The sequence below is a fragment of the Crocodylus siamensis genome, chromosome 9 (genome assembly GCF_052110815.1).
Source record: "Crocodylus siamensis isolate JL-2025a chromosome 9, ASM5211081v1, whole genome shotgun sequence".
Classification (NCBI taxonomy): Eukaryota; Metazoa; Chordata; order Crocodylia; family Crocodylidae; genus Crocodylus; species Crocodylus siamensis.
The window spans coordinates 61043898-61057843 of NC_143403.1; the positions used below are offsets into that span (position 1 = coordinate 61043898).

Sequence of the window (13946 nt, forward strand, 5' to 3'; positions counted from 1 at the left end):
TACATGTATTTGACATGAAACATTATTGCACACGCACTGTATTAAAAAAAACATTTGGGCTGCAAAATCAACTACTCAGAAGTTAGGAAACATCAGAATTAGGGTGGTCTGTACAACCTTAATGCAACCCCCTCGTATATGTTATTGTTCAAAATCTCGTGTTTTTCTTTTTTGTGTTTTCTTTCTTCCCCAGAAGAGTCCCTGTTGGCGTAGAGCATAGACATGTCCTACAGATGAATATGAGTTGTTTAATAATGGGGGCTGTTGTCTCACTTGTTGGAGAAGTTTGGAAGGTGGCAGTGATGAGGCAGGGACAGCAGGAGCAAGGAGATGCTCATGGTTGAGGATGCTGAATCCTATTTGGAGAAGTGGATTCTATTCCTACCTCTGAGACGGTTTCTATGCAAAGCTAGTTGAATAATTTCAGCCAGACCTTTTTGCAGGTGGTCGCTTCTCGCATGCCTCTCAGTTTTTGGCTCCCCAAATACAGTATAGAAAATAGATATCCTGGGGTCTGACTTTTCTGAAATGTCACGTGTTCAGAAATGTGCACGCTATATCAGTAGGATCCATGTATAAATGTGTCAACTGCTATTCAATTATAACTATTCTGAAAAGTCAGATACTCAGAATCATAGAAAGGTAGGGCTGGAAGGAACCTCAGGAGGTCATCTAGTCCAGCCCCCTGCTTATCTAAGCCATCCTGCACAATTATTTTTCTACTCTATTCTTAAAACAGCACAAACAGCCCCCTCTCTCGGCTGCCAGGCACAATGCCTGAAAAAGTCGAGATGCCCAGTAATCTCGGGTTCTGTTCCAAGCTGTCTGGGGGGGATGTGCACACGTGTCTGCTTCCTTGATTTCCTCCCTTCTCCCAACTTCATTCCCATAAAAACTTAATTCCACCTGCCCTTGCCTGCTTCCCAATCCTGACTTCCCCGCTCGTGGCTCCTTATCCCAGTTCAAGTCATCTTCCTTTCTCATCTGCATGCCTCAGGATTTTTGTCTCTCTGCTCTTGCCTGCCAGTGCCTGTCCTCAGGCCACAGCATCCATGATAGGGCTCTGAGCACTCTGCTCTCTGGGTTAGCGCCTACAGGATCTGTGAGCAGAAGAAGCTGTGAATTTGGAGCCCCTTCAATAAGGACAGAACCCTGGATTTTTGTCTCTTGAAACAAATCTCTGAACATACGTAAACTGAAGCTGCTTCTTTGACATTACAGCATGACCACATTTTACTGTCATCTTGAAATCTGGTAGAAGGGGAGTTCTGCCCATGCTGTGCTGCAGTCTGGTAGCATATCATTCTGTTAGGAGGGGGGCTTTGATTTACACTGCAGCTGAACTGCAGGGAGAAGCAATAGCAGCAGCTGGGTCCCAATGCCTGTCTCCTCCTCACCTGAGCTAGGTTATTCTGCTCCCCCAGCCCTGCTAGGACTGCTGCTGACATTTGCTGTACAGGATTCACTCCACTTCTTGTGTGTATTTTGATCTCAAGTGCAGCGGTAGTGTTACTAAGATGACCGTATCAAACTGAAGGTCCAATTTGCATGCTTCCTGCTTATAATCTGGCTGATTAGAAGTTTGACCATGTCAAAACTTTTGATTCAAAGGAATCAGATTCATGTTAAGGTGCTATGTGATCTTCTCTATGCATCAGTGCTGCTGTGTTAAGTGTCCAAGGTATATGTGCTTTCTCCGTACCAGAATTTGTTTCCAAGGTTGAAGAGATCAAACTCTTCTTGAGAAAGGAGTATTGTGGTGTGGGGGGAGGTGCCTTTAGTAGGAGTCCTTTATTTTCAGATTTCTGTTTCTCTGTGGGCTCTCTCCAGTTGTATAGAATTTTCTGCACCTGTGAACTCTTAGTGTGTATATATAAGGAATACATTTCCTATCTGCTAGCACTTATACCTTTTCTTCTTGTGGAATGTACATTAAAATTCACATGCAAATGTAATTTCACTTTAAAAAATCCAGCTGTCTCGTTCTTGTGTTTCTGGTTTTGGTCATGGTGCTAACTGCATATAACTTTGCAGAGTTCTAAACAAATTCTTACTTCACTATTGGAGGAGGTGTATGTCCAAACCTGCCTGAAAATGAGGTAACTTAGTAGGGATTGGCTTTTCCACCTGCAAAACAACAACAAAAATATGTGCTCTTCAAATCATGCATACCTGATGTTTATACCATTTAAGACAGAAATTCAGGTAGTCTTTTCTTTTTTCTTGTCCTGCAGGCTTATCCTAGCAGCTAATAGAGATGAGTTTTACAACAGGCCGTCCAAATCAGCAGATTTTTGGGACAGCAGCAATGAGATCCTTAGCGGTATGTAATTATTTTTAATGAAAATTGTCTGGAATATTTTTCCCCACGTGGGTCTAGTTGCATATCTGTAATGGCATCTTCAAAAACATACAGATACTCTGGAGGGTGTTTTTTTCAGACCCTTTGTACAGTGGTTGAAAATGAGGTAATGGGTTTATAAGAGAAGGCTAAATCTAAATTGTATTGCTGTTTTTATGGATATTATGTAATCTGTGGATAGATTTTAGTGATTCTTTTTTTCACTTGTAAACCGTAATATGAAAGGGAATCATTCAAACTAGAGCAAAACTCATGGACTATATTCCATAACAATAAACTGTAAATTTACAGTGACAGTTCAAGGATACGTTTATACATAGTCTAGTCTATTTTGAGTATTATTTCAGTTAGCTGACTGCAAAAAGTCTTGAACTGTTCTTTTTTTTTCTCGTCATATTCTCGTATACTTTGGCTCAAGTGGCATGATAAAAATGTGTTGCATTGTCCATCATAATAAAAATATTCAGGATATTTAATAACTGGAGATTAATCTCTTATAACATACTTGGTAGAGGTGACCCTTAAAATAGTTTAACTTAAATAAGGCTCAAAAAAAAGATTTTTTTTTTCTTTTTTTTTTTTACCATACACATCTCACTTTCTTATCAGTTTGCAATATATCGACTAATAACGAAAGCTATTTCATAGCATCCTGAGCTTTCTGCCTGCTGTCACTAAGAAGACTGTAAAGTTACCCAGTTGTCTAGTTTCTCTTTTATTGAGAATCTATCTTTATCTGTAGAGATGAATTTAGGTATAATCGGTTATAGCATTTTGCTCAGAAATAGTGAGGCACGAATAGAGCATTGTTTTAATACAAAATTCTGACTCTGAAAAGACTCTTCATTGATGCTGCGTGTTGTTGTCATTGGCAGGGAAGCCTGTGAGGATAAATTACTCCTACTGCACTGCAGCCTTTTCCTTTTCTGAAATTCTGGCTGATATTCCAAATTCGTGCCAGACCTTCTGGATGCTGCTTCTCTTGTTAGAGATGCAAATAAATAAATAAATAACAATAGAATAACAACCCAAAAGCTTTGAAATCTGAATTTGAACTGAATGCTGGCCTGCAGCCGAGGCATCAAAATCCACTTCTGATGTCATTTTTTTAGTCTGTTTGCACATTTGTTTTAGTTTCATTTGACACACAATGGCGGTGTCAATTCACAATTCTGTGCAGGTCTCATTTGTATGCATGTTAAGCTAATAAGGTTGGTGGTGACCTAAATGAAGGTAGTGATAAAGATGAAAAAACATACAAGACTTTATTTTTGTTGGTCATATGTTTTGACATTGATTATCATTCTTGATGCTTACCCTGACACTTGTTTTTTGTGTTACTGTTAGGTGCTGTCCATTGGTATCTTGGCTCTTTCTTTATTCTTAAAAGTTGAGTAGTAGGAATGATAGTCTTATGTGAAGAACTCATCACAGATAAACTGAGATTGTTTAGTGATACTTGAAAATGAGTTAGTTTCTGACAAAGGCCCAAGAGCGTTTCGCCTGAAACAACAATCTCATGATATGAAGGTGCAGAAGTTTAGTGCTCATTACAAAATGAATATCCTTAATCAAATTTTATGGAAAAATAAGGGGTTTAATTTAATTTAAGAAAAAAGGAGTTCAGTACAATTTGTTGGTGAATATTTTTTTTTTTTAAACTGTAAGAGAGGCAACTTTTTCCTATGATGTTTTGGTGATAATTTTAATTTTAGTAATTCTGTTGAAATAAATAGAATATTGATTCTGGTTAGATAATTGCATCCTTTTAAACCTGTTCCAGTTATTGTGATGTCCAGAAACCTGACACACAACAGCTAATCTTTCCTTGGCATCCTGAATATAAATTAACAAATATTCTGTATGAGAGATTTCTTTTACCAGGTAGTGTAAACTTGAATTCTGATCTAGATTTTACTTTACTCATACTCCTTCCTTCCAGCCGTCACTCATCTGCTGAATGGTAAAAATAGCAGAATTTCAAACACTTTTTCATTTTGTTCTTTATTCTTTTTTTTCAGTTTCTTCTTTCTGTTTTAAAAAAAAAAAAAAAGGGCAGCTTGATTCTCCAGGCATTAATCCAGCCTTATTGAGACTTTAGCTTGAAGTTAAGAATTTGTAATATGATTGTAAAGTCTTCTGAAAAGTCAATGAAGCTACAGCCAAGTACTGATTCTGTCTGTCTTCTGCTTATTCATTAGGTCTGGATATGGAGGAAGGGAAAGAAGGTGGGACATGGTTAGGAATCAGTAAGAAAGGCAAGATGGCAGCGCTGACAAACTACATGCAGCCAAAGATTGATAAAAATGCAAAGGCAAGAGGTAAGGATTGGGAATGGGAAAAGAAAGAAAATGTATAAGTGGATAAAGCATGCATGGAGAGAGCTGCCCCAGTCCTATAAAGTGAGCTGTTGTTTTCCACCTCTGTTTCTAAATTAACAGTATAGTACACGATTTTTCTGTACTCCTTATTCTGTCGTTTTTGAAGAGTTCTCTACCCACAGAATGATCTACCTTTAAACTGCTTGTGGCTTGGTTCTTAAATTTTCCCAGACAGATGCATAAGTTTCCTTTTGTGGTGTAGGAAATCTTAAGTAAGATTAAGCAGGAGAGGCTACATTACTTATGGTCATTGGCACAACCACTCCTGGAACGCTGCATCCAGTTCTGGTTGAAAATTGGATGTTGAAAAATTCAGAGGGTTCACAAAACCATCTTAGTGTGACAAAGCCACCTTGAGCCTTGTTTGAGGAGAGTGGCATATAAATCAAATAAGTAAATAAATAAAACTGCAGGAGTTCAATCTGTTTAGCTTATCAAGGGGTGACTTGATTGGTCTGTAACTACTTCTGTGGGTAATTTTGATAATAAGCTCTTTAATGGCAAAGTTATGACAATGGTAGACAAATTCTGAGTTGAAATAAAGCACACGTTTCGACAGGTCAGGATAATTAAACACTGGAACCATGTTTCTCCATCACTAGCGTCTTTTTTTAAATCAAGATTGGATTTCTTCCCCATCCTCCTCCTGTGCTCAATTATATACTCTGGTTCAAACAAATTAATTCAGGGAAGTCGTATGGCATATGTTATACAGGAGGTCAGACTAGAGGATCACAATGGTCCCTTCTGGCTTAAATTGTTCAGGACATAAAATGCAAAGGCAAAAGGAGGAAAAAAATCTCCTAAAAGAGAATTAACATAATTTTTAAGGGAAAAAAATAGGTCAGTTTGTAAACCTTTTCTCATGAGGTTCTGCAGTGGGGAAACAACATGATAAATGGATCAAGTAAGTTATGTTTGTATACCATTCCAGAGTTACAAAGGAACTTGAGGAAGAAATCATTAGGAGTGTGCAAAATGGGTCTTATTTGATTTGGATTTGGCCCAAATCGGGGACAGTGATTTGATTCGTTGATTTGGATCACTGTCCCCGATTCGATTCGGCCAAAGCAGAATCTGAAGATTCGATGCTAATTTGGAGAATCAGTGATTCAGACATAGACGCAACTTTAAATGTTTTTTCTACATACCTCATGATATCAGGCACGGCTTGTGAACACTGCAATGCTGGAGCAGATGGAGTGTCCCACAGGAGCATGGGGGACCCCCCCCCCCCCCCCCCGTGTGCTCAGCAGCAAACCCAGAAGTGGACCGGAAGTACTTCCTGTCCACTTCCGGGTCCACTGGGGAGTGCGCAGGTGGGGCCCCCCACACCCTCCATGGCTCAGCGACTGGTTACAGGGGGGACTGTGGGCACCCCTCTAGACCCAGGAGGCACCAGTAGCATAGAATTATAGAGGTAGGGTCGGAAGGGACCTTGTAGATCTTCAAGTCCGGCCCCCTGCCTGGGCAGAAGAAAAACTGGGCTCAAATGATCCCAGCTAGGTAGGCATCAAGCCTCCTCTTAAAGACTTCCCTTGGAAGTTGGTTCCAGATCCTAGCCACCCTAACTGTGAAGTAGTTCTTACGGATGTCTAATCTAAACCTCCTCTCCAACAACTTGTGGCCGTTATTCCTTGTTATGTCAGGGGGCGCTAGGGGAAACACGGTCTCTCCCAAACCCTTCTGTTCCCCCCAGTGATTTTATAGACTGTCACCAGGTCCCCCCTCAGCCTTCTCCTGTGAAGGCTGAACAGGTTCAGGTCCCACAGTCTCTCACTGTAGGGTCTGCCCTGTTGTCCCTGGATCATTCGGGTGGCCCTCCTCTGGACCTTTTCAATGTCCACATCCCTCCTGAAGTGGGGCACAGTCTTTCCCTCCCTACTGGCATGCTTACCTCACCCCAAATTTTGGTATCATCAGCAAATTTAAACAGGTTGCTTTTCACCGCATCGTCCAAATCGCTGATAAAGAAATTGAACAGCGTGGGCCCAAGGACCGAGCCCTGGGGGACTCCACTGCCCGCTTCTCCCCAGGTTGAATATGACCCATCCACCACCACCCTCTGGGTGCGGCCCTTCAGCCAATCTGCAATCCATCTGACTGTGTAGGCATCAATGCCACAGTCGCCAAATTTTTTAATGAGGATGGGGTGAGAGATGGTGTCAAAGGCCTTGCTGAAGTCCAGAAAGACTACATCCACGGCAACACCTGCATCCAAGGCTTTTGTGACCTGATCATAAAAGGCAATCAGGTTGGTCTGACATGACCTGCCCCTAATGAAACCGTGCTGGTTGCCCTTGAGCACCATCCCTGAGGCTGGCCCATTGCAGATGCGCTCCATGATGATCTTCTCAAAGAGTTTCCCTAGGATTGAGGTAAGACTGACAGGCCTATAGTTGCCCAGGTCCTCCCTCCTCCCTTTTTTAAAGATGGGGACCACGTTGGCTATCTTCCAATCATCTGGCACCTGTCCCGAGCACCATGAGTGCTCGTAAAGCCGTGCCAAGGGCCCTGCAATAACCCCTGCTAGCTCCCTCAACACTCTGGGTTGGGTGAGCCAGGGGGGTGCAGGAGAGCCCCCTCGCGCACTCCCCAGTGGACTTGAAAGTGGACCGCAAGTGCTTCTGATCCACTTCTGGGTCTGCTGCCGTGCACCCTGGGGTACCCCCCCTGCACTCCTCTGGGACACTGCACCCACCCTAGAGTCGCAGCACCCACGAGCTGCCTACTACCTAGAGATAAGTGGAAAAAAACATTCAAAGCTTTATCTATGTCCAAATTCCCGAATCTCTCTGAATCGATTCGGAGGGTTCCAGTTTGATTTAGAGAGATTAAAGGGTCCTCTGATTCGATTCTGATTCAGAGATTTGGCCACCGAATTGGGCTGCATCTCTGCCAAATCAAATCAGGGACTGAAGCGTCTCACAGCCCTAGAAATCATCTAATATAGAAGGATCAGCAAACTTGAATCTAGTACAGCTGAGTTGGAATTGGAAGCTCTTATTCCTCAGAGGACAATGTTATAAATCTCTTGGCTCATCTGAGCAGTGTACAAAACCTTAATTCTCACATGTTCCTCTTCCTTTAGTAACTGGAATACTAAATCTTGTGCTTCTGTGGCTGAGCCTGCTGGGCTACTGAATGCCACATACAAGTCACTCTAACTCTGCCTCTTCTCCCCTCCTCTTACCCCACCCCTTTTAGGTGCTCTCGTAACAAACTTCTTGACTTCAGATCTGGACAGCTCCTCTTATTTGAGGAAAGTTGCATTGGAAGGACACCTTTACAATGGCTTTAATTTAATAGCAGCCGATCTGAAGTAAGTCTATAAAACTTTACAGCTCAAAAGGTAAAAGTGGGAGAAACGAAACAGAATGCTGAAGTGTATATAATTGTTAGCACTAAATTGTCATGGTGCAGAGGCTTCTTGCAAGCAAAAACTGGAGCTCTTTTTATTCTTCTTGACAACTGGCATTGGCATTCAACTCTTTGAGTATTACTCCCTTTTGTCTTTCAGAAGTATGAGAGCTTTGTTATTTCCTGGCCACTGCTTGTTGCAGAACCTTTCATAAATTTTGTTGTTTTGTGGGGGGTTTTAATAAACTCTATTCAGCAGTTTTTCTAGAGATTTTGTGGTGGTTTTGTTTTGAGGGAGGAAGGGAACCCTGGTTACATGCCCTTTTGGAAGCTAAATTTCACACTTATTTTGCAACAATGTCTTCACTTTCTAAGTTCTGATCTGTAAGCGTGTTGATTCAGGATTTGGCTTGACAGTTTTTAATGCAAGTAAAGCATTGCATTGCAAGATTGTCTGTCTGTCCTCTAAAAATTGGTCCAGAGGGGAAAAAAATCACAAATACAGAAAATTGTCCTGATAGTACACACACCACTGTTTATAAACAGTAGTGACACCGTTGGGTAGCTAACAGAGCATAACATCAAGATGTGTTAAGTGAAACCCAGCAACTTAGTTGAGAGAGATCAGGGCTAAGATTTTTTGTTTCTTTGTTTTAGAAGTAAAACAAGAAAAGAAGCCAGAAGGAAATTAGTAAGACACAGGCACTGGAGTGTTACAGAACACTGCTCAAACCCTGGAAACTTGATCAGCTCAGCAAAGTATATTTGATGGAAGCAGGCAGTATCAATTAAATGAAATGACTAGGAGAAAAACAAACTGAGAGACTATGATTTGACACTGAGTATCTGAAGATATGACTGATTAAATGGCTAAAGCTACTACAGCCTTTCAAGGATGAGCTTTTGGGAATTAAGAGCCAGAAGATAGGATGCAGGATCCTAGAACTGCTAGAGATACTGAATAAAGATGGAGTGAGATGAAAGAGCAGGAATAAATGGGGTAGTGGTTAACGCTGCAGCTAAAAGAAGAGATGTAACTGGAATGATTACTTGCTAATTGAAAGAAATAGTTGAAAGCTATTCACATTGGTCACCAGGTCAGGTGAATAGGGAGAACTCAAATAAGTGGGGAATGAGAATAGAACAGATTAGGGGAATAATGCTACTGGAATGTCTTTTGAATGGTAAGCAACCTGAAGATGTGAAATAACACATCACAGAAATCCAGTGAGAACTGCCAACGATCAAAGGAGAATTTGAACTGGCATATGGTTCACATACCATCTCGGATGGTTGTTCAGAACTTACAAGACTGAACTATTTTAGAGTGACTAACATAGTGTATCTTAGTGAGGAAGGACAAAGTTAATACCCCAATGGAGAGCAAGTGTGATGGTGTGTTCAGCATTATAAAACAGAATTAAAAATAAATGAAAAAATAAGACATGGAGCAATTTTGCAACAAAACTTTAAGAATGGGAAATACCCATCTAAGTCCCCTGCTTGTTTCTTTTGGTTGGCTGTTGTAATATTTTTATATGAATTTAAAGAGTCTCTTTTCTTGTAGATCTCTGGTAAGAGAAGCTGGATGAATTCTGCCTTTTGGGGATAATAGTTATAAAATGACAATATTTTGTCCTAGAAAGTGATGTTCTTTTAGACGTTTCTTGGAATGTATGTCAGTGTGGAACCATGATGAATGTGGAAAGCTAAAAGAAATAACTTTCCATGCACTGAATGAAGCAGGAGTCTCATGGGTAAAAAAAAAATATGCAAGGATGTAAGTTGTGTGGATCATAATATGCAGATTTGAGGAAGCCAGTTTAAGGGTGCACAGGCTTTATTTTTCATTTTTAAGTGCTGTAAGAAAAGATAAACTGATGATCCCCAAGTTAGGTCATTTGTACCATTAGGTGCACTGTACAGATGTCTGCCATTGAGTAACTAGTAGCAGTAGGAGGCTGTTATCCTCTTGGGACCTGGTATTAGTGAAGAATGTGGCAGCTTAAGAACTTGGGCATAATTCCAATTTAGCTAAGGGAATGTGTTCTAGTGATCCCTGTTCCCCAGCTTTTCTTTGGCTCCTTCTGTTTCTGTCTGTGCCACTTGGCTTCTGGCCTCGTGCTTCTCACCCTTCTGCACTCTTATTAGTCTGTTGTTCCTCTTCTCCTGTGCTACCTGGGTAGCAGCAAGGGGAACACTTACAGCATACTTATTGCTTTATGGGGATGGTATGCATGAATTCAGGCTGGCGATAGGGACTGATAGCTGCTCATTGCAAATGGAATCTTTGGTGAATTTATTTGCCAAAGTCTTGGAAATCTCTACGTAGAATGTGCAGACAGGCCTTTTGGAGGCTTATAAGTGAGCCACACTTGGACAAGTTGACATGGATAGGAGAAAATATATCGGATACCATGGTCAACCTGTGCTCCAAAGCCTGGAGACATTGTAGCTCTTTCACGAACAAACTGACTTCCTTTGTAGGTTTTGCCCAGGTTTCATAGTTTCCTTCTTGCAAATGACTGAATAGTTTTTACTGGAAAATCCCCCAAATTAGTATAAGGCAGACACCTAGTGTGGAAACTTTACAGTCTGAGTGGCTTGTTTGGTCAAATTATAAGCCATTGAAAATAGGGTCTGAAGTGCTGGATGACGTTAACTGAAGTTTGTTCTTTTTTGTTTTTGTTTTGTTTGGGGGGGGGGGGGGTTGGTGCTACCTGAATAGGCAACCCTAACTGATACATTGTGTGCAAATGCAACAGGCTTATTGCTGAACAAAGGAAATGTAAGGTTAAGGTGTCTAATATTACATTCCTTGTCCTCCACTTAAGTGCAAACTATTTACCACCAAGAATGCACCACGATTTTAATTCGCCGCCAAGCCTTCTACCTGTATTCCTCAAACACCTGACTGCCAGCAGGCCAGACTATTCCTTTCCCGATCATTTTATGTACACTTCTGGAAAATGATGCACAGTTGCTGAACTGGGTGATGGAATTACCTTCATTAAAGACAACAGATGTCTAGATCCCTCTCTTATCTAATGTGACACTGCTACATTTATCACTCTGTCCTCTTCTAGACGGAACTCTGGTGTTTCCTATTCATCAGTCACTTTTACCCTCATATTTTTAGATGACGGCTTTTTATTCCTAGTCCTTTAGGATCATCTTGGTATGCGACAACGTAGCTTTTTGCCATGTTATTTATTTTCATTTCAGAAATTGCTGTGTGGAGGCAGGAAGGGGAAATGGATTTTTTTTTTAATAGATGAAGTCTAAAAAGGAAAATATGTTTTATAAAGGCAGGCACACTCCAGCTGTGAAGATACTAATAGCGTCTTTCAGCGCTTGCTGCTCCTGTTCAGGGATAAATAATTTGGCTCTAAGAACTGCAACAGAATTAAGAAATGAGTACTTCAGCTGTCAACATGAGCACCAAGACAGAGTGAGTTGGGTCTGGGGAATAATTGGGCATGCAGTTCCTCCTCCTCCCTGTCTCCAGGGGGTAGTTCATGGACCAGGAAGTTCCCTGTCTCAGTTGGAATGGGAGAAGTTACCTCTTTTGATGGTTTGCTGATATCTTCATTTTTGCACAAAAAATAACTAAGCAGTGGTTTTAAATTTTCTGATTGGCCAAAACCTGGGAGATTTGTTATCTTTCACTGAGTCCATTTTGGCAAGAGTGACTTTTCACTCCCAAACGAACATTGCATTTAGTTAAATTGATTGGTTTATAAATGGACTTTATAGAAAAGGACTTGGCTAATCTGCCAGTTGGGGACCTGCAGATCAACAATAAAGGCAAATGTTGTTTGTTCACTGCTTAATAAAGCTGGAGTTTGTCATTTTTGGCAGAGCTGAGACTGGGCCAGTGCAAAGAATGTGATCCCAAAAAGCTAACACGGCAACCAGGTTTGACACTTGTAATAGTGTTCATCTCTCATCACTGATGTTCTTTGCCCTGTAAAGTTAATTATTCCACAGTGGAGCTTCCCCACCCTTTATTATTGCTTAATTTAACTCTAGTATATTTAAAAGATACTACTTTTTCCATCTTGCCCCCAGCTCATGGCCATTTGGCTAACTTTCACTAGAATAGCTGGCTTTATCAGATCTGTTGCTAGCTTACACCAAGAATACTGAATGGACATGAGAAACCCAAGGTACTGGGTTGAAGTTGGCACTTTTTGAATGGCATTTCCAGAAGTGAGGATTATTCGAGGTGAAAGAGAAACCTGATGTACAGACAGACTCTCTCTTTCTCTCTCAAACTTCTTATTTAAAAACTTTCTAGAATACTGTAAGTTTTGGTACTTTATACTATATTTATTAGTGAAGCTATGCCCTAAACATGCTGTTTGAGAACAGAATTTGCAGCTTCCCTTCGTTCTAACTTTTAGACACTTTTTCTCTCCTCCTCTCTTCTAACTTTGGATGAAGTATGGAAAGTTTTTCCTATATAAAAAAACCGTGAACAAAAACCTGCCCCTAAAAGAAGCTGCATGTGCAGGGCTTTCTTAGATTGTTTAGTGACTTTTAGGTTTGTGCTGGTTTTACAACAAAAGATATAGAAGAAAAGTTTGAGGAAAATCTTCTCTACCTGGTTATGCTTGGAACCACAGACCAATCGGAGTATAAAAATAAGGTGCATATAAAATGAGAGCCTGTAAGCCTGTTTGCACACATTGCTACCTGGCAATAGGATAAGGAGGCCTTAATGGTGAGAGTGGATTTTGGCTATTGCTGGCTGAATCAGAGTCACTTACGTTGCAAAAATGGTGTGCTTGGTAGTTTAGGCAGGCTGTGGGAGTTCAGCCAGCCCATAATATTTAAATAAAAGAAAAAGGAAAACAGTGTTGTTATCTTCCAGTGAAGTAGAGAAAGTGAGAGCTTCTGCCTCCACCCACATAGAAAGCTGTTGCACATACTTTAGTCCTGAGGAAGCTTACTAGCAAAAAATGCAAATGCAAAAAAGAAATTAACCTCAGAGGAGTTAAAAATCCAAGAGCCACAGGCAACCTGGAGTCTTTTAATACTCATCAAAATTTTCAAGCCCTTCCACAAAAACTACTTGCCTGTGCTTCACTGTGATATTGTGGAGAGAGGAGGGAATGGACCTGACCAACCGAGTAACAGGTACTGTTTTGGCCAGCTGTCATGGTCCCATTTTGTGAGACTGACTTGCTAGAACATCTAATCAAAAGGCAAGGGAATACGAAATCTTTTTTTTTCTTTTCTTTTTTTTCTTTGTATACATACTAAAGAACCACCGATCTAACTACTCTTTGTTCCTGAATGCATTCAGTATCTCCAAGAATGTGACCAGACTATCTCGGACTGAAATGATATCAGAAGGGATAGCTCAAATACTTCCCTGCTTGTTAAACAAAACAAAGATGAGATGGTTGACCTGGCAAGCCATAAATAACCATCAGTTAGTTTGTTCCAACTTGGATACATTTTACTTCAGGGAGTGTTTCTCAGTTAACATAATTGCATTAGGCTATTCTGGAATGAAATTATTCAACTAATGGTAGCATGAAGGATAAATGCAAAGAATTGCACAAAGTCTGCTCATTAGAGCCATTTGTTTTTGAGAGATTCTGCTCCATATGGAGTATTGCTTGAGGACGGGTCTATCACTCTAATAGTTGTATGTGTTGATGGATATCTCTCATGAGACTGCTTCAGCCTGGGGTACACTGAAATAAGATTGTTAGCACGCTAATAGTAAAGACCAATTTTCTGTTAGGTATGTGAATATATGTATAATAATAGAACCTGGATTTTCTGTGCAATTTGCAGCGGGTAGCTGAATTAAGAAAAAGCTGCTCATC

General features: G+C 40.7%; 1 protein-coding gene across 3 annotated transcripts in view; it reads left to right on the plus strand.

Moving 5' to 3' along the window:
• TANGO2 (transport and golgi organization 2 homolog) overlaps positions 1 to 13946 on the plus strand; it is an 82492-nt gene that overhangs the window by 38951 nt on the left and 29595 nt on the right. For all 3 annotated transcript variants that reach the window (XM_090062979.1, XM_090062980.1, XM_090062981.1), the window contains 3 exons: positions 2235 to 2323; positions 4564 to 4683; positions 7951 to 8065. In XM_090062979.1, coding sequence (XP_089919105.1) covers positions 2235 to 2323; positions 4564 to 4683; positions 7951 to 8065 — 324 coding nt within the window. The remainder of the gene's footprint in view (positions 1 to 2234; positions 2324 to 4563; positions 4684 to 7950; positions 8066 to 13946) is intronic.